The sequence below is a fragment of the Vombatus ursinus genome, unplaced genomic scaffold, assembly GCF_900497805.2.
Source record: "Vombatus ursinus unplaced genomic scaffold, bare-nosed wombat genome assembly UNPS02014945.1, whole genome shotgun sequence".
NCBI classification, from domain to species: domain Eukaryota; kingdom Metazoa; phylum Chordata; class Mammalia; order Diprotodontia; family Vombatidae; genus Vombatus; species Vombatus ursinus.
Window position 1 is genome coordinate 16,192,870 of NW_020954723.1, and position 22,136 is coordinate 16,215,005.

At 36.4% G+C, this 22,136-nt stretch overlaps 1 protein-coding gene and 1 non-coding gene across 6 annotated transcripts in view; both read left to right on the plus strand.

Annotated features, from left to right (window-relative positions):
- GTF2A1 (general transcription factor IIA subunit 1) overlaps positions 1–22,136 on the plus strand; it is a 46,961-nt gene that overhangs the window by 16,163 nt on the left and 8,662 nt on the right. For 2 of the 5 annotated variants that reach the window (XM_027844830.1, XM_027844827.1), the window contains exons 3-6: positions 7,529–7,736; positions 12,757–12,821; positions 14,828–14,912; positions 17,053–17,186. In XM_027844830.1, the coding sequence (XP_027700631.1) occupies positions 7,529–7,736; positions 12,757–12,821; positions 14,828–14,912; positions 17,053–17,186 (492 nt within the window). Of the gene's footprint in view, positions 1–7,498; positions 7,737–12,756; positions 12,822–14,827; positions 14,913–17,052; positions 17,187–22,136 lie in introns of all 5 variants that reach the window. The other 3 variants (XM_027844828.1, XM_027844829.1, XM_027844831.1) reach the window with 3 other exon arrangements.
- Positions 9,985–10,129, plus strand: LOC114030213. The gene has a single exon (XR_003567567.1). It is a non-coding gene; the product is annotated as a small nucleolar RNA SNORA79 (small nucleolar RNA).

The following is a 22,136-nucleotide window of genomic DNA, read 5'->3' on the forward strand; positions in this document are numbered from 1 at the left end:
ATCCATTAGCAAGCGTACTTCCCCAAAGCCCTTTCAACAATTGTCATTTTCCTTTTTTTGTCATCTTTACCAATACTATTGTTGTTTTCATTTTGTTTTGTGTTTTTTTGCTAGGCAATGGGGTTAAGTGACTTGCCCAGGGTCACACAGCTAATAAGTGTCACGTGTCTGAGGCTGGATTTGATCTCAGGTCCTCCTGACTCCAGGGCTGGTATCATTGTTTTCTTTAAGAATGACTGGGCACAGGCAACTTGTAGAATAGAACATCAGACCTGGAGTCAAGAAGACCTGAGTTCAGATCCAGCCTCAGACACTTCTATTTTTGTGACCCTGGGCAAAGTCATTTAACCTCTGTTTGCCTGAGGTTTCCTCAGGTTTCCCCCATAAAATGGGGGAAATAATAGCATCTACTTTGAAGGACTGTTGTCAGGATCAAATGAGATACTAGTTATAAAGCACTTGGCACAGTGTGTGGCACCTAGTAGACACTATAAATGCTTATTCCCTCCCCCCCTCTTTGTTTCCTTGCCCTATACATAGTATAAATGTTCTTGTCTTTTTTTTTTGTGCTAGTTTCTAGTGCTTCTTGACTCTACTATTCTTGATTGTTTACAATGATTACTTTCTCTGATTTTTACCTTTACCTAAATGTTGTTAATCACTTTTCTTCCCCATGCCTACAGAAACACAATGGCAGTATCAGATTCAGGGAGATACAGGTTTTATTTTTAGAAAGCATGAGAAAGAAAAAATGCATATGTACAATATATCTTAAAGTGATAGACTCTTTTGGTACTTTTTTCAGAGATTCGTTCTGGAATTAATTTTGAAAACTGAATGATCTGGTTTTACCAAAGTGAATTGGAAATCATTAATGTGAAATTGGAGGAGAGGTTAGGGAATAAAATGATCTGTAGTCATGATTATATTTGGACACTTTTTGCCATGCTATATTAATGCAACTATTAGCACCCAAACCAAACCTTTAACTTTTATTTAAATAATAAGCTTATGTATTATTTGCATGAAATTCAGATTTTGCAAAATCAGCCAGCAGATCAGCACAAAAACATTTAAGGATATAAAGCCAAAGCCCTAACAGGAACTATTAGGCCACCACTCCTTTCCCTAAAAAAATACTCTGGTCCCTATCAATCTCTTATTGCCAGAGGGAACCCCCTTTGCCTGGGATACCCTTCTTCTACTTACCTGTGTGACCTTGAACAAATCACTTCTTTCTGGGCCTCTATTTTCTTATTTGAGAAATGAGGGGATAAAATGAGATAACCTTTAAGTTCCTTCCAGCTCTCAATCCTATGATCCTAGAACTAGAAATTTCTCACAGAAAAAAAATGTCATAAATGCCAATGATAGCAGCTCCAACTTTGCGTGTGTGTGTGTGTGTGTGTGTGTGTGTGTGTGTGATGTGAGTCAGTAGTATGATAAAGTAATCAAAAAAGTCAAAACGTCATCTTAGACTGCATTGAAAGCCGCATAGCATTCAGGATTTGAGGATTAATAGTACTCCAGTGTTCTGTGCTGGTTAGGTCACATCTGTAATTCAGTTTGGACTCCACATTTGGAAAGGATATTGATGTGTTGGAGAATATCTACAGAGGAGTGGCCAGAATGGTGAAGGGCTTGGGGATCATGCCATTTGGGGCTATTTTGAAGCAACTGAGGATGCCTGAATCAAGAAGACTTGGGGAGAAATGACAACTCTCCTTTCAGATATTTGCAGGGCTGTCATGTAGACTGGGGATTGGACTTGTTCCACTTGACCTCATGAGGCAGTAGTAAGAAGTTGCCAAGAGACAGATTTACACTTGATGTTCAGAAGGGGAAATTGTAAAAATTAGAACTGTCCAGAATTGGAATGGGCTGCCTTGGGAGATAGTGGTTTCTCTTGAGTTTTCAAGCGAAATCTGAGTATGTGTAGGAGATTCAGGTGTGATTGTATTAGATGTTCTGAGATCCTTCCAAACTCTGAGGTTCTTTGATATTCATAGAAGATTTCTTGTTGGAGAAGAGGGACTTTAAAGCTCTTTCTGTTCTACTGAATTAATGTTTATCAATAACAGACATAGGGCTCTTAGAATCTCTGTATCCTTTAGTAGTGAGACTGAAGAAGTGCTCTGCTCTTAAAAATGACAAAGCCTATTCCCTTTTCATGATAGTCTTCTGGATTCTCTCTACCCTTCCTCATAATGTTTTTAAATGTAGAAAATAAAATGTATAGAGTTACAAAGGAAGCTGATTATATTGAAATGTAGTTACCAAAATATTTTTTTAAAAGCAAACTCATGGGGTAAAAAAAAAAGGCAAACTCATGGACCCCAGGGTAAGAATGTCTGGTCTAGACTCAAAAAGGTTTTATAGAGAATGTGGGTCTTTTTTTGTGGGCATGTAGGTCTTTTTTTTTTTTTTTTTTTTTTTTTTTTTAGTGAGAATAATTCAGATGATTTAATTCAGTGTTGCTTTTTGAATTTACTGCCTCCAGAATGAAACAAAATTCTGCATGTGTTTGGGTGGATCCAGTCACTCTTAATTTCTTTAATTTGAATCATTGTAGAAACTGAGCCATTCTTACATTATTTTCATTTTCTTTTTTGGTTTTATTTTTGAGAATATTAACATAAATGTGGTTTAATTTCCCCAGTAGTCTATCACCTCCTTGGTGACTGAAAAAAATCACATGTTTAAGAGTACTAATATTTTTTCATTTTTGTAAATGATCTTAAAATTGTGTTTATTAATATCTTCTTCCCATTTTTCTGCCACTCTACCGTATAATCTCTGTGAAAGCAAAAGTTGGACAGCACATAAAATGGACTATTTTTTTATATTTATTAATGTGGTGGTTTACTGGGGTCAAACTTTGGTGAACCTCGGTATACTTAGTCAGGCTAGTCCTTGGCAGATGCATTTTGTTACTGGAAGCTTTTCTAATTTAGTAGAACCTGCAGACCTGGATGCAGCTGATATATGCTGCAAGATCCTGCAGTCAGACTTCTGTCGTCTGATCAGTCCTCTGAAGGACAAGCACTGTTACCTTTATTTCATAAGTGAAGGAAACAATACTCAGCAGGGACACAGTGACTTTCCCAAAATGACACAGCTAGTTAGAGTTCAGCTAATTGGGTTCCAAATCTAATCCTCTTTCACCTCCACATTACCTTCTTATATAGTTATAGTAATACAATAGTCTAGCTATTACTGTTCATCACATAGAGTTTTGTTGGCTGGCCTTAAATTTAACCAATTTTACTATTGGTAACATTGTTCCTACAAGGCCAAGTCCCCTCAGGACAGAACTTGATCCAAAATTGGAGGTTATCCAAATAAAGCTTTTTACATGTTCCTTAGTCATGTATGTTACAGTTTCCAAGATTTGGGTTATCTTGCAATAATAAAAATTTGTATGTTGGTTTTTTTGTTGTTGTTGGCTTTTTTTTGTGTGTGTGTGTGTGTGTGTGAGGCAATTGAGGTTAAATGACTTGCCTAGAGTCACACATCTAGTAAGTGTTATGTGTCTGAGGCCAGATTTGAACTCAGGTCCTTCTGACTCCAGGGCCAGTGCTCTAGCTACCTAGTTACCCCCTGTATCAATAATTTCTTTATGTGATTTTAGTAATCTCCTTTGATCCTTATCTGTAGCAGTTTAAAAATTTATATCTTGAAAGTTGATTACTTTGGGTAGGTTTCTGTAAATAATTCTTTTTTTGTTTTTGTTTTTGTTTTGTTTTGTTTTGTTTTTTGGTGACGCAATTGGGGTTAAGTGACTTGCCCAGAGTCACACAGCTGGTGAGTGTTATGTGTCTGAGGCTAGATTTGAACTCAGGTCCTCCTGACTCCAGGGCTGGTGCTGTATCCACTGCATCACCTCGCTGCCTCCTAGATAATTTATTCCTTACTGAGTAAATGATGCTTCCTGACCTGAGATGATAAATCATTTAATGCTTTTTTATTTGCCCTGAGCTAAGCACTGAGGATACAAATGCTAGAAAGCAAAGACTCTGCCTGCTTTGGAGGAGCTTAACAATGTTAATCTCTGGAAGGGGTGGAGAGAACAACACAATAAGAGAGCTGAGAAGAATAGGAGAGTATGAAAGGGGTTGGAAATGATTACTAAGAAGTTGATGGAGACTTCCTTCTGGGTAAGATAAAGTGAACTATAATATCATTAATGATTATTGATTGGAAAATTTAAATAAAATGAGAAAGCTTTTATTTTAAGTGCTTACTGTGTACTAGGCGCTGGGTTAAGCACTGAGGATACAAATACAGAAAGCAAGATGGCCCCTGGTCCTGAGGAATTTACATTCTAAAAGGAGGAGACAACACATAAGGGACCTGTGGCCTGGGAGAAATGTTTTGTTAAGGGAAGTCTGAGGGGTTAAAAATGGAGCCATTGAGCAATTAATTGACACATCATCTACCCCTTTCTTCCAATGACAGTATTGATTTCATTACTATTCCCAGAGCATGAGGTAGAAAGCAGGAGTTGGAAGTGGCATTGTTAGCATGACATGAAGATGGCCTAGTATTAGTTTTGTGGTGGATCTGGGTTGGGCTATAAATGATGGAAGACTCTAATTACAGTCTTATCTTGGCTCTTGCTGCTGACTCCTCCCTCATAGGAGTTGTTTAAATGCTTTCTTTACTTCCCTTGCCCTCTAATTATGCTCTCATTCCCTCATCATAGCAGAAGACCTGGCACTCTACTTCACCCAAAGGGTTGAGGTTGTGCAACATGAACGCCTTTCAGTTCCCTCCCTTTGTTTCTCAAAATTTCTCAACTTCATATCCCATTTCTTTTCCTTTCCTTAGGTCACCAAAAGATCCTTTGATTCTCTGCTAAGATTAATTTTCCTACGTGCCTTCTTGATCTTTTCTTTTTCATCTCTTATGGACTTTGTTATAGCAATCCCTTCTTATGTATCTTCAATATTTTCCTCTCCACTGATTGCTTCTGAACTTCTTTGTTTCCTAATTCTTAAGGGTGGGGGGGAAAGGTGTGGAAATCTTCTTTGACTTTTTTATCCTATTCAGGTACTTACCTGTCTCTCTGCCCGTCACTGCTAAACTTATTGGGTGGTGTTGTTTAAATTAATATCCAACTTCTCTTCAGCCTCACTGTGCTACTGAAACTATTTTTCCATCTCTCATCAATGACTGAATCCAAAGGTCTTTATAAGATTCTCATTTTTCTTCACCTTTCTATAGACTTTAATGGTATTAACTCTCCTATGTGATAAAATATTTTGTTTCTATTTGACTTTATAGATAGCACTGTCCTTTGGTTGTTCTGCTACTGTAGTTGTTCCTTTTCTAGCCCCTCTGTTGGCTTCACATCTTCCTTACTCTTGAATATGGGTTTTTCTTAAGGGCTTGTCCTTGACCATCTTGGGTTTATAATCTCCCCTCACAATTTTATTTACCTTTATACAGATGACTCTCAAATACCCTATTTTTACTTCTTTCTGAGCTTTAGACACATGTTACCAAAAACATACAGGAAGTTGATCTAAATTTCTGATCAGCCCCTAAAATTCAAAATGCAGCACTTGGCATATCCTTTTACTTCAAATCTGTTGCTTGTCTATAGTATCACAATATATCACATCTCTTGTGTTCCACATTTTGAGATTATGTTCCTTTTCACATTCCATTATTTGTTAAATACAGGTATTGCTAACTCCACAATATCTCCCTTTTGAATTACCTTTTCTCTTCCCACTTCTAATACAGAATGAAAGAACTTATTTTCTCCATATGGACTCTTGAAACAGCTTCCTAGCTTTCACATTCTCTTTCCTTTTGCAAGCCATCCTTTTTATGGCTACCAGAACAATTTTTCTCACACATATATCTAGCCATTTCTCATTGAATAAAATTCAAAACCCTTCAAGTGGCACTCAATACCTTCCCAAGGGACACTCGAGACCTTTCATACTCTGATACTATTATATATTTCCACTGTTATCTTACTCAATCAACAAGTATTTACGTTAAACACCTACTAGGTGTCAAGATACTGTGTAGGCACTTTGGATACAAATACAAAAGTGAGACACAGTCTTCCCTGCCCTGAAAGAGCTTGTGTTCTACATTAGGGATGTACCATGTTTTTTTTACTGATAAGTATACTGTGTTTTGGAGGAGGGAGCAGTCACAACTGGGGCATTCAAGGAAGGTCCCTTCAAGGAGGTGGTACTTGAACTGAACTTCGAAAGAAGCCTGCGTTTAGAAGAGGCTGAGATGAGAGCATTCTAGGCAAAAGAGGCAAGAGATGGAATGTTGTGTGTAGGGAAGAGCAAATAGGACAGAAAGCGTTGAGAGGAAGTTGAATGTAATCATGACTAGAAATTCTGGAGGCAGTTTTTCAAGGCTTTTACATGTCAGGTACAGAGGAGTTATATCTTATCCTAAAGATAGTGGGAACTTAATAATGCTTCTTGAACAGGAGAGTGCCATGGTCAGATCTGTGCTTTACAATATCATTTTGGCAGCTGTATAGAGGATGGATTGGAGAGGAGAGAAACTAGATTAGAAGAGAGAGCTGTGAAGACACTATTCCACCAGGCTGGGCAAAGTCTGATGGTTAGAGAAGTCACAGATGTGGAAGGTGGAAGAGTGGTATATAAGAAACCTAGGTGACTGGAATAATGTTGAATCTTGATACAAATAGAGGAATGAGGTTAAGTAGAAAGATGGTTATGTTTTGTGAAGTTTGAGTAAAAATATGTGATGCTTTGTGAATCTTGGAATAGTATACTTCATGTACTGGTCTTCTTGTTCTTCTGTTCTCCTGTACTCTCCTTCTTCTGTGCCTCCTGTAGTAATTTGTTGATATCTTATCTTTTTACTAGACTGAAGGTAGGGGTTAGATCTCATCTAAATTTCCTGTCTCTCCAGTCACCTAAGATAGTTATTTTGTACCTAGTAAGTCAGAAAATGGAGAAATGAAAGCTTACCTTGCAGTAAACTTCTGAAGTATAATATAATAACTGATAGAATCATTACTCTGTAGCATTATGAAGTTTTACATATTAAGTATATTGTATTGAAGGGAGTAAGTAAATTATGCAGTCTTATTTAGATTTTTTTTGTATTAAAATTGCTAATACATGTTGGTATTAAAGAGGGAAAAATTTGAGTTACTTACGTATGACCCTTTCCTTTTCCAGTAATGCTGAATAAATGGGACATTAACCTTTAATAATTTAGTTGAAGATTTTTTTAGAGGGAGTGACCAAAAAATTACCAGTATGCTTTAAGGTTGAATAAATAAGATATCTTCTAATAAAGTCATAGATTTAAAATTCTGGAAGGAATTTTGGGTTCTATAGAGCCCAGCCCACTCCTTTAACAGATGAGTTTCCCTTTTATCTCCATTTATTTGAAGAGTGTAAATCTGTAGTGTGACTATATTTATTGTTAGAATTGACAATGTACTATAAAAGCACAGCATATTTGCTTTTTTATTTTTCCTTAGGTGCATTTAGTCTTTTTTCTTTTACCTTAGTTATGGGAGAATAAACTGATGCAGTCTAAAGCAGTGGATGGATTTCATTCAGAAGAACAATATTTGATACAAGTGCAGCAGCAACAGCAACAGCAGCAACAACAACAGCAACATCACCATCACCACCACCATCAGCAAGCACAACCCCAACAGACTGTACAACAGCAATCTCAAACGCAACAGGTCCTTATTCCTGCATCACAGCAAGGTTTGTATGAAGTTGGTTTCAGGCTTTTAGATGTCATCTTTATTTTTTCCTCTTGTAGAAGAAATCGAATCTGAAAGAGTTAAACCAATCATGGGTAAATGGTGCTTAGCGAAACTAGAAAATGGCATGAAATATTAATGTTGGTTTATGTCCCAGTTTCCTTCTTTTGGCTCAGTTATGTGCATATTCATTTACTCTTCCAGGATTAATCCAACATAGAAACTATTATCATAATGCCTTGCACTTAGTGGATACTTAAATATTTGTTGAATCAAGTTAATGCCTAGTGTTATTACAATAGGATCAAGATTTAGAGGTGGAAAGGACCTTATAGATAATTTATTATTATCCAAACATAATCTTGATTAGTCTAGCCCCCTTCATTTTATAGAGGAGGAAACTGAAGCTCAGAAGAGTTCATGTGACTTGATAAAGGTCATGTAGCCAGTATATAACAGAACTGGGATTCAAGCCTACATTTTCAGATTTGAAACTGTGACAGGTGAAATCTGAAATAACTGAGGATACAAAGGTTTGAGCTTCCGAACATAAATTTATTAAGCGAAAGTATGCCAATCGCATAACAAATCAGGACCAGGTTTCCTCAGTTTGACACTGGACCCCTGAATACAGGGGAAGATTTTTATGCATTAAAAGAAAATAATAGGATATAAACCAGAATGTGAGATTAGGTAATCTGATTTCTAGTTGGAAGAAAGATTAGGGACTTTCCAAGTTGGGAGGGAGAGAGTAAATAGGTACAACAACCAGAAATAAAAAATTTTTTAAAAAAGGTGTCCCCACACCTCCTGAGTATCTTTATTCAGTTAAAGGAATAAGGAAGCAGTAACTGATTGACAAGTGTGGAGCCAGTTTTCAGATGAGACCTATGGGTTGCTTGAAAAGTATAATTGTGAGAAAATTCCTTGCATCGATCTTCAGATCTGACCATTTTCTGGTCAGCATAAACTAAGTTAAGTTTTAAGTTAAGGTACTCTAAGCAACAGGTAGGAGTCCAGCATCCCATCTATGCAGGGCTAGGTTCAAATAATGCAGTGAAGTTTACTCACAATTCCCATAATTGAATAAAGTTTTCTCACAAGACAGAAATTGGACTAGACCCATAATTGAATAGAAAGGGAACGGAGCTAGCTCCAGGAATTGAGTTACAAGATGGAGTTAGTGTGGTTCACTCAATTCCCACAATGCCCACAAAACTCAGTGCTCGTTCCATTACACTGTGCTCTTACTTGCCTGTGTAAATAACGAATTATTATTTCACACTTGAAATACCCACATGCCTAAGCTAAGACAGAAATAACTTAAATTTTTCCTTGGACAGAGATTTGCTGTTCTTATTACTTTGGTAAGTCAGTTACCAATGATAAGTCAGTTAACCTCTGGCTTTCCTTTCCTCATTTGCAAAATGAGTAGGTTGGCCTACATGATTAATAAGTTACATTTTATAAGTTCAGCTATTTTCCAGTACTTGGTTTCCATAAGTTGGGCTGAACTTTAATAACAAGAAATATCCTAGTTAATTAACCTTATGCCCTCAATTTATGTTTTCAGTATTGGCAGCATTTCTTCTTAGTCTTTTTTTGTCAGTGGTGAGTTTTATTGTGCTAAACTGTCTCCACATATTTAACCACAGAAATTCTAAATATTGCTTCACATATTTGCAGATGTATTGCCTGTTACTTATTTTACCAGTTCAGATAGTAAAGCATGTGTTCATCTTAAGTCATTAAACCCCAAGGAATTTTATGTTAATGGAAAAAGTGTACAAATTTATAAACACCTGTGAAGCAATATGGTAACTGCATTTCAGAAGAGTGATGACTTTATCAGTTGTAGGTAACGAGTTAGATCACAGCACCTGTTTTTTTAGTCTGAGTCAGCTCTCCTGAATTGACTGTGATTGAAAAAAAATTTCACTTGGTGACATATCTTTTGGTGATGAATCTGACCTCAGTTGGCTAGCCTGGTCTTCAAGCAGCAGTTTAGCTTGGGTTATACTCTGCTGGCATAGGCTTACATCGGTGCCAAATAAGGCTCCAGAGTAGGACTTCAGCAGAGTATTTTAATGTAATAGGTAGGCTTAACAATCATTAGATATGGAGAAAATGAATTTATTCATTTGGAGAATTTTATTATCTTTAGTTTATTTAAGGGTAGAGGGGATTTCTTTTCCTAAAACTAGTATTTTCATTTGATAAGCTTTAAGATAATTTTCTCCTTTCTGGCTTGATGACTGTTCCTCCTATTGCCTAGAGCTCTGGCATTAGGATTTTATGTCATCATACATTAAAATTTGACTTTCTTCACTCAGAGGATATTTGGGATAAATGGATTTTCCTCCTATTCTCTGAAATTTGTGGAGTTGAACACTTTTTAAATATGCACTGCTACCACAAAATACTGGTTAGGAGTTAGTGGTAAATTTGAAGTTAGGTGATAAGCCAAATTATTAAGGTTTAAATGTCTTGATGGTTGACAAGGATATATTGCTAATGTTTAATGGCACTTAACTTTGGGCAATAATTTTTTTTTTTATAGGCTATTGGGGTTAATTGACTTGCCATGGGTCACACAGCTAGTAAATGTCAAGTGTTTGGTCTGAGGCCGGATTTGAACTCGGGTCCTGTTGACTTCAGGGCCGGTACTCTATCCACTGTGTCACCCAGCTGCCCCCAGCAATAAGTTTTTAGGGGCAACCAGGTGGCCCAGTGGATAGAGCAGAACCTGGAGAACCCGAGTTCAAATCCAGCTCAGATACTTGACACTTACTAGCTGTGTGACTCTGGGCAAGTCACTTAACCCTGTTACCTAGCAAAAAAACAAAACCAAAAATAAGTTTTTAAAGAAAAAAAATAAAAATCAGCATAACTTATCAAGACATGAAACAAGTCTTGAAAATAAGTGCAGTGTTCAATACTTGTAGACCTCCTGCCTCAGAGGGGAGGTGGGGGGTTGGGGTATCCTCTCACATTGCCTTTTTTGAGCCATACTTGTTGTTTATAATTTTGCAGCATTCACTTTTGAAGAGAGAGAGAGTGTGAGTGCCATCTACAATATTGTAGTCATTGTGTATATTGTTTTTTTGGCTTTTACTTCATTCTACTTCTATGTGTTCATCACATTCAGCATTTCTTAAAACACAGTAATAGTCCATTACATTCATGGATCGTGCTGTGTTTGGCCATTTCCAAATTTATGGGTATCAATTTTGTTTACGATTTTTTGGTATCACAAAAAGTGCTACTATAAATTTGGGGGTACGTGGGGAACTTTAAACAGTAATACCCTTGTTTCTAATATTCTCTTGCTGCTTATTCTGTTTTCAAGCCTAGCTAGAGCTTATTGTCACTGACTACTATTAGATGATGTGGTAAGGCTTGACTTTTCAGATCTGTTCTTAAATAATCTCTGTCAGTGGTTAGATCTTGAATTATAAAAGACCAAAAACCTATTTTTGTGTCTGTGAGGTATATGCATATAAGTTATAGAATCTCAAGAGTTTAGAAGGACCTCTGAGCTGAAGTCCCTAAGGCATGAATCTTACTACAAAATGTCCTTTACAAGTGCACCCCTAAGCATAGCTTGAAGACTTCCAGTGAGGAAGAGTTCATTCATTTATAAGGGGCAGTCTATTTAATATGTAGATATTTCTCAGTTGCTAAGAAATTTTTCTTTCTATCAAATCAACATCCGCTTCACTGTGGCTTTCACCCTTTAGTCCTGGTTCTGCTTTTTAGAACCGAACAGAATAAAACTAGTCTCTTTTGCTACTTGACAGTTAGAAAACACCTGTCGTGTTTTCTTCTTCAGGCTGAATATTTCTAATTCAGCTGTGGGACTCTAAGCCCGGTTCACTTTTGTATCCAGTCTAGCTTGTCAGTATATTTCTTAAGTTTTGGTACCTGGTACCTGGTACTGGAAAAGATACAATCTGAACAGGTCAGAATATACTGAGACTACTCCCTTCTGCTAAGAGCAGGTGAACATATACACATTTTATACATGTGTGTTTGTGTATTGCAATAGTGACCAAGCTTCCACCAGCCTTGAATATCTAGAATGCAGTTATTTGTTAGCTGAGAGGTATTGTAAGGCCTCAGAGGGAAATAGCTACATTTTATTCCATAAGAGCTATACATTTTTTATATTAGAGTTGGGAATTAGGCTTGTTGATAACATGAAGTGAGTGGACGTAAAATCAGAACTACATATGAGAATGGGCAAGGGATTGGGATTATTAGAAGATAAAAGACTGAGTAATGACAGCTAACAGGAGACTGTAAGAGTTGTAAGGCAAATAGTCCCTTTTATATAGCACATAGCCTTTGTAGATCATCACTGGATAACTGTATCATATAATAATAAATTTTTCTATTGATTGACTAATCAAGGAAAAGGTAAAAAAATTCTCAATGTATCCTGTGCTATGTAAGAATGTAGGGAATTGTGTACTGTGTTTTAGGCATTTTTTTAATCAAAAAGGATAAAAACTTCAATTGCCTCATCAGTGCTTATTAAACTGTGGGCCTAAACAGCCACTTGGGGCATAACACTTTATTCTCTGACAGTGTTACACTATATAAAATTAGTTATCAGATCTAAATTATTTTAAAATACTAATATTACTGGACTGTTACTGAACTCTCATATAATTTTCACATGAGAATCACTTTTGTTGCCTTTCAGATTTGTGCTTAGTAGGAAAAAATTGATGTTCTCCCAGCTGCTCTGCAATACTAATCCTACTTTTGTTTTCTTTGACCCCTAGTGCACGTTTTTTATTGATGTTCTTTAAACATATTTTTGAGTAGGTGGGAAAATTATTGGTTTTCATAGTATGTTGATAAAAAAAATTATGTATTTTTTTTTTAGTACTTTGCCATTTTAAAATAATGAAAGTTTTGTGGACACCTTTTAAGATTCCCAGCTCCCTTATGAAGTTATTAATTCCTTGCATATGAGTTCTTAAAGCATAATTGTTTTTGTTTTATGTTTTTAGCAGCACCACCTCAAGTTATTGTACCAGAGTCTAAGTTGTTACAACATATGAATCCGTCAAGTATGGTAAGATTCACAATTTACATTTTGATCAATTATACCTCAACCTCATTCTAAATAGGATATTTATAACATGGTGATATAAATTGATATTAGTAAGAGAAAACAAAATAAGAGATAACCATTACGGAATGGTTACAAATAGATTATTTTATTTTTTAGATTTAGCAGTGGAAAAAAATAATGTACGTGATTTGAGTTCTGAATTATATAATTCTCTTTGGCAGAACATAAAATCTGACTCTTCATGGGAGGCAATAACTATTTCCAAAATTTATTTTTTATGTGTGTGTCTGTTGGGACAAGTAATCTAATAATTAACCCTAAAGAAAGCATGGTGGGAATTCTTATGTCATCCAAAAGGGGTGTGTGTGTGTGTGTGTGTGTGTGTGTGTGTGTGTGTGTATGTGTGTGTCCGTGTCCGTCCCCGGGTCCATGTCAGGGTCCTCTGTCCTTAATTTAAATTTACGAATATGCACTAAATTTTAGCAAACCCGCAAATTATTTTTGCACCTAGTAACTACAGGTATGACTTTTTTTTTTCATATTTGGAAGTAGGTACTTTATTTGAATACTGCTTTCCAGCTAGCTTCACTAGCTGTCTTTGATACCGTCTCTCATTGTTTTCAGGCTACAACTTTTTAGAAAGTGGTAGTGTTTAAGTGAGATGAATGCTAAGAGGTTATTATAATTGTATGTGCATACATGCATGCATACATAAATACTCCATATATAGTACACTTTTGATTGTCTCATCTTCATCCCCGTTCAGATATGAGCTCCTTCAGAGTAAAGATTGTGTTTTTGCCTTTCTTTGTATCTCTCATGCTTAGGGTGTCTGTCACTGATAAGTACTTAATATTGGCTAATGCCTAAAGAGCTATTGCAAAGATTGTTAGACTTCTAATTTTTTTAATGTGCTGTTTCCTTCTTGAAATTCATGAGAAAAGGATTATTTCCTAATTTGTGATGTAGATCTCAATTACAATATTTCTTAATACTCATGACCTTTCCTTTAGTGTTTACAGTAAAATTAATTTAGGCACTCTTTTAAGTTATAAACACTTCTCTTATTCTTGTAAATACAAAGACCAACTACCCATTCTCCTTGTCCAGCGTACTGTTTTTGATAGCAACCAGGTTGTTTTGTTGCATTCATAGTGCTAACTGCTTGGAGTTTACCTCAAGATTGTGCTGCATCCATCTCTCCTCAGTCATTTGCTTTTCACAACCCACAGCTCAGTTGAATTTACCAAGACAATCTTTCTCAAATGTACATAATTTCCATTTTTAACGTTTTTGTCTGGCTTGGGGGTTTTTAATTTGTGTTTCATTAATCCCCTTTGGCAGTCTGTTGAAGTCTGCGGAACCTTTTTCAGAAATGCTTATGATTAAAAAAGAGACTGATTATATTGAAATAGAAATATTAAAATATTTTTTAAAAATTTGCTGACTCAGGGCAGCGAGGTGGCACAGTGGATAGAGTACCGGCCCTGAAGTCAGGAGAACCTGAGTTCAAATCTGGCCTAAGACCAAACACTTGACACTTACTAGCTGTGTAACCCTGGGCAAGTCACTTAACCCCAATTGCCTTTAAAAAAAAATTTTGCTGACTCAAGGTGAGCTAGACTTCCTGTTCTAGCTCCTTTGTCCTTTCTCCTTCCCTTTTTTTCCTCTCCCTTCTCATCCTTTCAGTTATAAGTATATGAACAGATGTGATACCTGTACTCAGGAAAAGAAAATCTAGATGTTTTGAAGTATATTTATCTTGATTAAGGATCTTCTGTCATGAGTTTAAATTCTTTGACAAAATCCAAAATTTTCTCGTGTCTCAACAGAGGTCTTTGTTATTCTCCTCAAAGTAAACTTGTTTTTCTTCCAGAAATAATCTTCAAGATAGATTTAACTTTGTCCATTTTTTCCCATTTTGGTTTCTTGTTTGAAACTGCTTTTTCTATTTGGTTCTGCATTTACAATTTGAGACCTGATTTATTTTTACCTCCTCCCCCCAGAGTGCTGCTGCCACTGCTGCTACCTTGGCACTGCCTGCTGGTGTTACTCCTGTTCAGCAGATAATAACTAATTCAGGTAATTCAGGTAATTCAGGTAATTCAAAATGATAGGTCTATTTGACATCTCAAAAATTATACTATCACCTAATCTTGATTGATGAATTTATGTTTTCATTTAATTAGGAGACTGCAAGTAATTGTGAGCTTTTAGTGCCCGTTATGCTTTCATTATAACACTTCATTTTTTTCTCAGTATAAACTCTGTTCATGGAAATAGCAGAGAAGAATGTATACAGTAGTATTGAGCACTAAGATCTGAATACTTAATTGGTTAGATCTGAATATGTTTTACCTTGTGTTATATATGTAAACCATATTTGTAAATATGTAAGCCATAGTTTACTGTGTTCAGTATTATTATTCCTGCTTAAATATTGTGAAAGAAAAAAAACTACTCTGTATTTATTTAATCAATGTCTGTCAGAGACAATTTATATAAATACATATATATATATATATATATAAAATTACATGTGTGTGTGTATATTTCTAAGCATTGGAAGCATCCCCTATAAATTCAAATTCTCCCTAATCCACGTTAAGGCCTTATTGCGTTTTGCCTGGCACACAGGCAAATTAAATGTTGGACCTGGAGTCGGGAAGACCTGAGTTCCAAGTCATTTAATTTCTGCCTTCTTCAGTTTACTCATCTGTAAAATGAGAATAATAATAGTATTTTTTCCCCCAGGGGTGTTGTGAGGAACAAATGAGATAACATTTGTAAAGTGCTATATAAATGCCAGCTCTGTTAGTATTATTATATATCATTATACACAATAAGCTCTTAATAAATACTTGTTGGCTGATTTTATAGTATTTAAGAAACAAAGACATGTTCTTTTACCAAGGTAAGGCAAAGTACAAAGTATAGGATAGAGTTTTTGATTTGGTGAAGCAGAATAATAATGTTTAATATTTAAAGGTATACCCTTGGAGATGATATCTTCTTCAAAACTAAGGTCATATCTAGGGTGTAAGAAAAGGATCGTATTCTTGGCCACATAGCTTTAAGGAATGAATGCTGTTAGTTTAGTATGCCATACAGGAGGCGGCAGCATAGAGTACACATCCTTGGTCAGAAAGACCTGGGTTCAAGTGCTAGCTTTCGTACGTACAGTATTGGCTATTTGAAGTCATTAACCTCTCATGCACCAGGCAGCTTGGTAAGACTGTAAGTTGCAGAACAGCTGTCAAATCTGCTCTAGTCAGAGGAGATTCAGAATTCCTGACTAAGGGAATCACCAGTCTGCTAAAATAAATATAACCGTGTATGTGTGCATGTGCGCATACACATGTACAATGCACAGGTCTATTTCTAAAGTTCTTGAAGTTTTCTCTTACAAGCATTTTCAGTAATCCTGTCACTTTGATCTTGCTTTATTTACTTTATTTAGGAAGAAGGACTCACTTAGATGTCAGCCTAACTGTTAGGCTACTAGGATTCTATTTTGAATGAAGCTGTGTTTCTACGCAGCCCTCTAGTAGTCTGAAAAACGTACATACTTCTAAAGTAATGCTAGTAGGATCATAGGATTTTAGAGTAGGGCTTCAAAAGTCTCTAGATCCCTTCTCAGGCTAATCTTTTCAAATGCATAAAATGAAGGTAAAGGTTTACAAAGAAAACCAGTTACACTGAAATGCAGTTATCAGATATGTATATAGATATAAAATTCACAGGCTCTAGGTTAAGAACCTCTGATTTGGACATCACCTAGTCCAGCTTTTTCACCTTTCAGATGAGGCAACTGAGGCTCAGAGGAGTTAAGTGATACATAGCAGAGGTAGGATTTTAAAATCCAGTTTCCACCTCACTCTAGATTCAGTCTCTTTACTCACTAGTAGAATAGACTCTGTATTTCAGTCAGTAGTTTGGATCCTGTAATCAAATCACACTTTTAATAAAGCCCTGTTGGAGGGCAGCAAAAAGATGAAAACAAAAGAAAGTGCTGTGTTTAAAACAGCACTTTGACAGGAATTTTAACAAAAGGAGAGAAGAGTATATTAAGTATAGATGATAGCACTAAATTCAGTTTTGGGGCATATTATCTGCTAACTAGCATATTCACTGAGAACTTTTCAGTGAAGCCTATTTGGTCTAACTTGTGATATGCTATAACAATCATTACTTAAAAGGTAACTTGAATAACTTCTTGTTGTTATTATAGGCCAGATTCTACAGGTAGTCAGGACTGCCAGTGGTGCCCAGTACATCCTTCAGCCACAGCAGTCGGTGGTTTTGCAGCAGCAGGTTATACCACAGATGCAACCTGGGGGAGTACAAGCTCCTGTTATACAACAGGTAAAAGAATCTTTAATAATAAGGATTACTATGCATGTATGTAGCACCTACAAGTGGTGTTAATTCTCACTAGCATTAGAATTTAAAGATTATCTCAGCCACTCTTCCTCATTTGGCATATAAAGACACTATGGCCTGTTCTGCTAGAGACCTTGCCTAAGTAAAACTAGGTGATTGTAGCAGAAATGGGACTAGCTTGGAAGGTATCCAGAAATCCTTTCCCATGGTCTGTGTAGTATGTCTCCATCAAAGATATTAAAAGGCATGGTGGGATCCTCAGTGGCAGAAAGGAAACTGAGAGCCTCATGGCTTCCTTTTTTTCTTCAGACTAAAGTTTTAGGCACTGTAGAAAAAGACTATTCTTCACAAAGAAAAAATGTCACAATGACATTGAAAATCTTCCTGTGTACTGAGACATATTGAAAGGTTTGAGATTCAGATTCAATTCAAATAAAGCTTAAATGTCATCTCTATTTAGGAGATCGTGCTAGGTGCTGTGCATATAAAAATGAAGAAGGTTGGAGGGAGAAGAAATTATATAAATACAGTACAATTTAAAGGAGATCAACTATGTGGAAAAGGTCAAGCGTGGGTCTGTGAGGTTGAAATGGAGGAAAAAATTCCTATTAATTGAGATGGTCTTGGAAAATTTCAGAGAAGGTAGTACCTGAGTTGGTCCTTAAACATAAAGAACAATTTCACACGATGAGAAAGTTAAGGGAGTCTGATACAGGTATGTGGGCAGATTCACGTAAGAATGAGAAGGCAAGCCAGAATTGGGAATAATCCAGTTTGAGTAGAGTTTGAGCTGAGCAGAAATATGCCAAGACCTCTATTAGGAAAAGAACTTGGTGATATAGAGGCCAGATGAACATTTTCAAATTGTTCTGTTCTTGTGGCTTAAAATACCCTTGCTTTCTCCTTGTTTTCTTCAAATTGTATGTCCTCATTACTTCTTGCCTAGATTATTGCAACAACCTCCTAATTGGTTTCCCTGCCTCAAGTCTCTCATCACTCCAGTCCAGCTTACTTTTACTGTTACCATTGCTTCCAAAGTAATTTTTCTCAGGCTCAGACTTCTGGCTCCCTTAATCAGCTGAATCCAGTGGCTTCCTATTGCCTCTAGGATAAAATATAAAACCCTTGGTTTGACTTTTAAAGCCATGCACAACATGGCTTCAGCCTATCATCCTATCTTCATTGGGCATTACTCCCCCTCTCATACTCTCTGATCCTTCCAGACTGGCCTTCTCTCTGTTCCTCACGTATAGCACGCCATCTCCTCTTTTCATGCACTGGCCATCCCCTATGTCTGTGATGCATGTAATTCCAGCAAGTAGCAAGCATGTTTTATCATTTCAAGGCTTTACTTTTTTCATCATATTTACAAAGCTTTATATGCTTGCATTACTTATTATAATCTGTCATGTTGCTTCTGTATTTTTCTGTTTGGTTTTGTAAAACAGGTTAAGACTTAAGTTTTTAGTTCCAAATTTTCTCCCCATCTCACCCTTCCCCCCACTCCTAGATGGCATGCATTCTGAATACACCTTAATGTGCCCTCTCTTCTATCATCCCCTCATTCTCTTATCCCCTTTTCTCTTCTATTTTCCGAAAACTACAAGTTTTTAGATCACATATTTTAAATGCGGAGAAAAATATACTAGGTGATAGAATTCTGAAAGATTTCTTGAATTTTGCTCAACAGCTGTCTGTTGAAGCTGGTATTTTTTCCAGTCTTACAGTGTAAGAATATCTTCTCTGTTGAATATGTGAATGAAATGTATATGAATATAGAATGTTGAATTGATTTGGGGAACGTTTATTTTGTTGTTTAAAGAACCCTCTTCCTTTAAGACATAACTCAAGCACCATCTTTTTCTTTTTAAATTTTATTTGTTTATTTGTTTTTAGTTTTCAACATTTACTTCTATCAGATTTTGGGTTCTGAATTTTCTCACTCCCTCCGCTTCCCCCTCCCCAACATGGTGTGCAATCTGATATAGGATATATATGTACAATCATATTAAACATATTTCCACATTAGTCATATTGTAAAGAAGAATTAGAACCAAAGGGGAAAAAAACCACGAAAAAGAAGAACAACAAAAAAAAAGAGCAAATAGTATGCTTCAATCTGCATTCAGACTCCATAATTCTTTCTCTGGATGTGGATAGCACTTTTTTTTCCATAAGTCTTTTGGAATTGTCTTAGATCCTTGTATTGCTGAGAAGAGTTAAGTCTGTCAAAGTTAGTCATCGAACAGTGTTGCTGTTACTGTGGACTATGTAAAATGTTCTCCTGATTCTGTTCATTTCACTCAGCATAAATTCATGTAAATCTTTACAGATTTTTCTGAGGTCCACCTCATCATTTCTTATGGAACAATTGTATTCCATTTCATTCATATACCATAACTTGTTCAGCTATTCCCCAACTGATTGGCATTCCCTCAATTTCCAATTCTTGTCCACTACAAAAAGAGCTGCTATAAATACTTTTGTACGTGTGGGTCCTTTTCCTGTTTGTATGATGTCTTTGGGATACAGACCTTAGTAGTGGTATTGCTGGGTCAAAGGGTGTGCATAGTTTTATAGCCCTTTAGGCATAGTTCCAAATTGTACTCCACAACGGTTGGATCTATTCACAACTCCATCGATTAATAAGCACCATCTTGTTTATGAAGTGTTTCCTGATCTCCCTCAACTGCTAGTGCCTTTCTCCCAAAATACATTGTATTTAATTGCTTACGATATACTATATTTATTTGCTTCAGATTTATGCTCTATAGGTACTTTTCATCTTAAGCTTATTGCAAGTACGAGTTTGTTTTATTCGTGTACTTTGATCTCCAATACTTGGAAGAGGGTAGAAGCTAGCTTACTTATTGTTCAGCTATTGAAGCCAGCCTAACCAAAGTGATCCTTAGGTAACCTTTAAATTTAAGCTCATGCCCTTGCCCCAGGAACTTCCTGTATTTTATGGCCTGAGGCCCAGATACTGTGGTGGGAAAGTCTGGATCTAGCAAATAATCTTGAGTACTCTTGTACACAGTTGCTTTTTCTTCTATATTATTTACGTGGATGAAGGTATAAAATGGCATGTTTTATCAAATTTGCAGGTTCATAAAGCTGGAAAGGATAGTTAAAATATTGACTGTGAATCATATCCAGAAAGATCTCAACAGCATAGGATGATGTGCCGAATTTAACATAATAGAAAATAAAGGATCATTGTAAAGTCTTTACCAGATTTGTATATATAATAGAGTGCCAGGAAGACTCATCTTCCTGAATTAAAATCTGGCCTCAGATACTTACTAGTGGTATGACCATGGGCAAGTCACTTAACTCTATTTGCCTTATCTGTAAAATGAGCTAGAGAAGGAAGTGGCAAATGATTCCAGTACCTCTGCCAAAAAAACCCAACTGGGATCATGAAGTGTTGGACGTCACTCAAAAATGACTGAACAGCAAGAATAAAGGACAGGAGAAACATGGTTTGAAAACATTTTCTGTGAGGGGAATACCGGGGATTTAGTGAACTACAATGTTAGTTTGTTAAACAATGTAATATGGAAGCTAGAAAAAGGAAACATGATGTTTAGCTGCATGAATAAATAAATAAATGCATAGTGTCCAAACAAGGGAGATTATTAAAGTCTCATGTCCTCTACCACAGTCTGTACATATCTGGAATACTATGTTCATTTTTAAGTACCACATTTTAGGAACCAAAAAGTAATTGGAAATCACAAAATCTACTCTCTTTCCCTGGCAAGATAGCTGCTTAGGGTCAGGCCCTCCCTCCATCTGAAGCCCTGAACAAGAACTAGGAATTGAATACAGAGTAGGGACTAAGCCCCATCCACTGCTGCAGTCTGTTGCTTTGGTCCATTTTTAGGGATCTTCCTGAATCCTTGAGGCTTGTGCAGTCACTCACCTAGAGGTCATTGGCTTTAGGCCTTGTCCCCTAAAGCAACTTAGACTGGAGTTTAAGCTAGTTCAAGCCTGTCTCCTGGGAATTGGCCGAGTTTTCTTGTTCAGTCCCCTACCACAAGGTCTAGGGTTTTAGATTTTGTCTCCTGGAGTGTCCAAACTCAAGTTAGCATTGATCTCAGGCCCTGTTTTCTAGAGCTGGTGTGTTATTTTATAGGAAGAAGGATCTCATTCGTATTTCTCTTTGGTTTTGGTAATTCTCTTTAATATGGCACTCTTCTTCATTAGGTGATATCATTTGTGCTCATGTGAATCACCAATATGGGTCTTAGTCATGTTTGACAAGTATTTGGAGTTTTCTCTATCTTGTTCTAAATACATGTCCTGGGTGGATAGCAGACCTCACTCTGTTGTTATGGGGATGGAGCTTGACAAATTTTGGGCAGAAGATAAATATTTAGGAGTTTAACTAAATAGTGGTGTTAGGTCAAAACTATGTAAATGGATAGATCTTGGAAGAAAAAAAAGTGGGAGAGGGAGAAAGCTGAGAACAGTCATGAAAAGTATCCATTTAGAACTAGGAAGAACAACCACTGAAGAAAATTGAGAACAATGTAATAGTTAAAATTGTTAAACTTGAGGTGATAAGACAATAGTAAAGTTGCTTAGGATAAAGGAGATAGTATATTTGTAAAAAAGTGAGTGAAGAAGGAGTAGAGAGGTAGACATTCAAGAGGAAAGAAAATGGGAATGATAGAGGGCACAAGCTCCTAGAGAAGATGGGAAAAGATTAAAAAATAAGTGCAGGTGGTCAGGTTTGCTTTTTCAAGAAAGAGGACAACATATCTAAAATATAACTCAATATTTTCCCTCCCCTCATTCTAGCTCCTCCTCCTCCTCCTATTTCTGTTGAATGGACCACCATTCTTTCAGTCACCTAGGAGTCATTTTCAACTCTTTGCTCTTACTAGCCCAGTCCATATCAAATTAATTGTCAAGACCTGTCAGTTC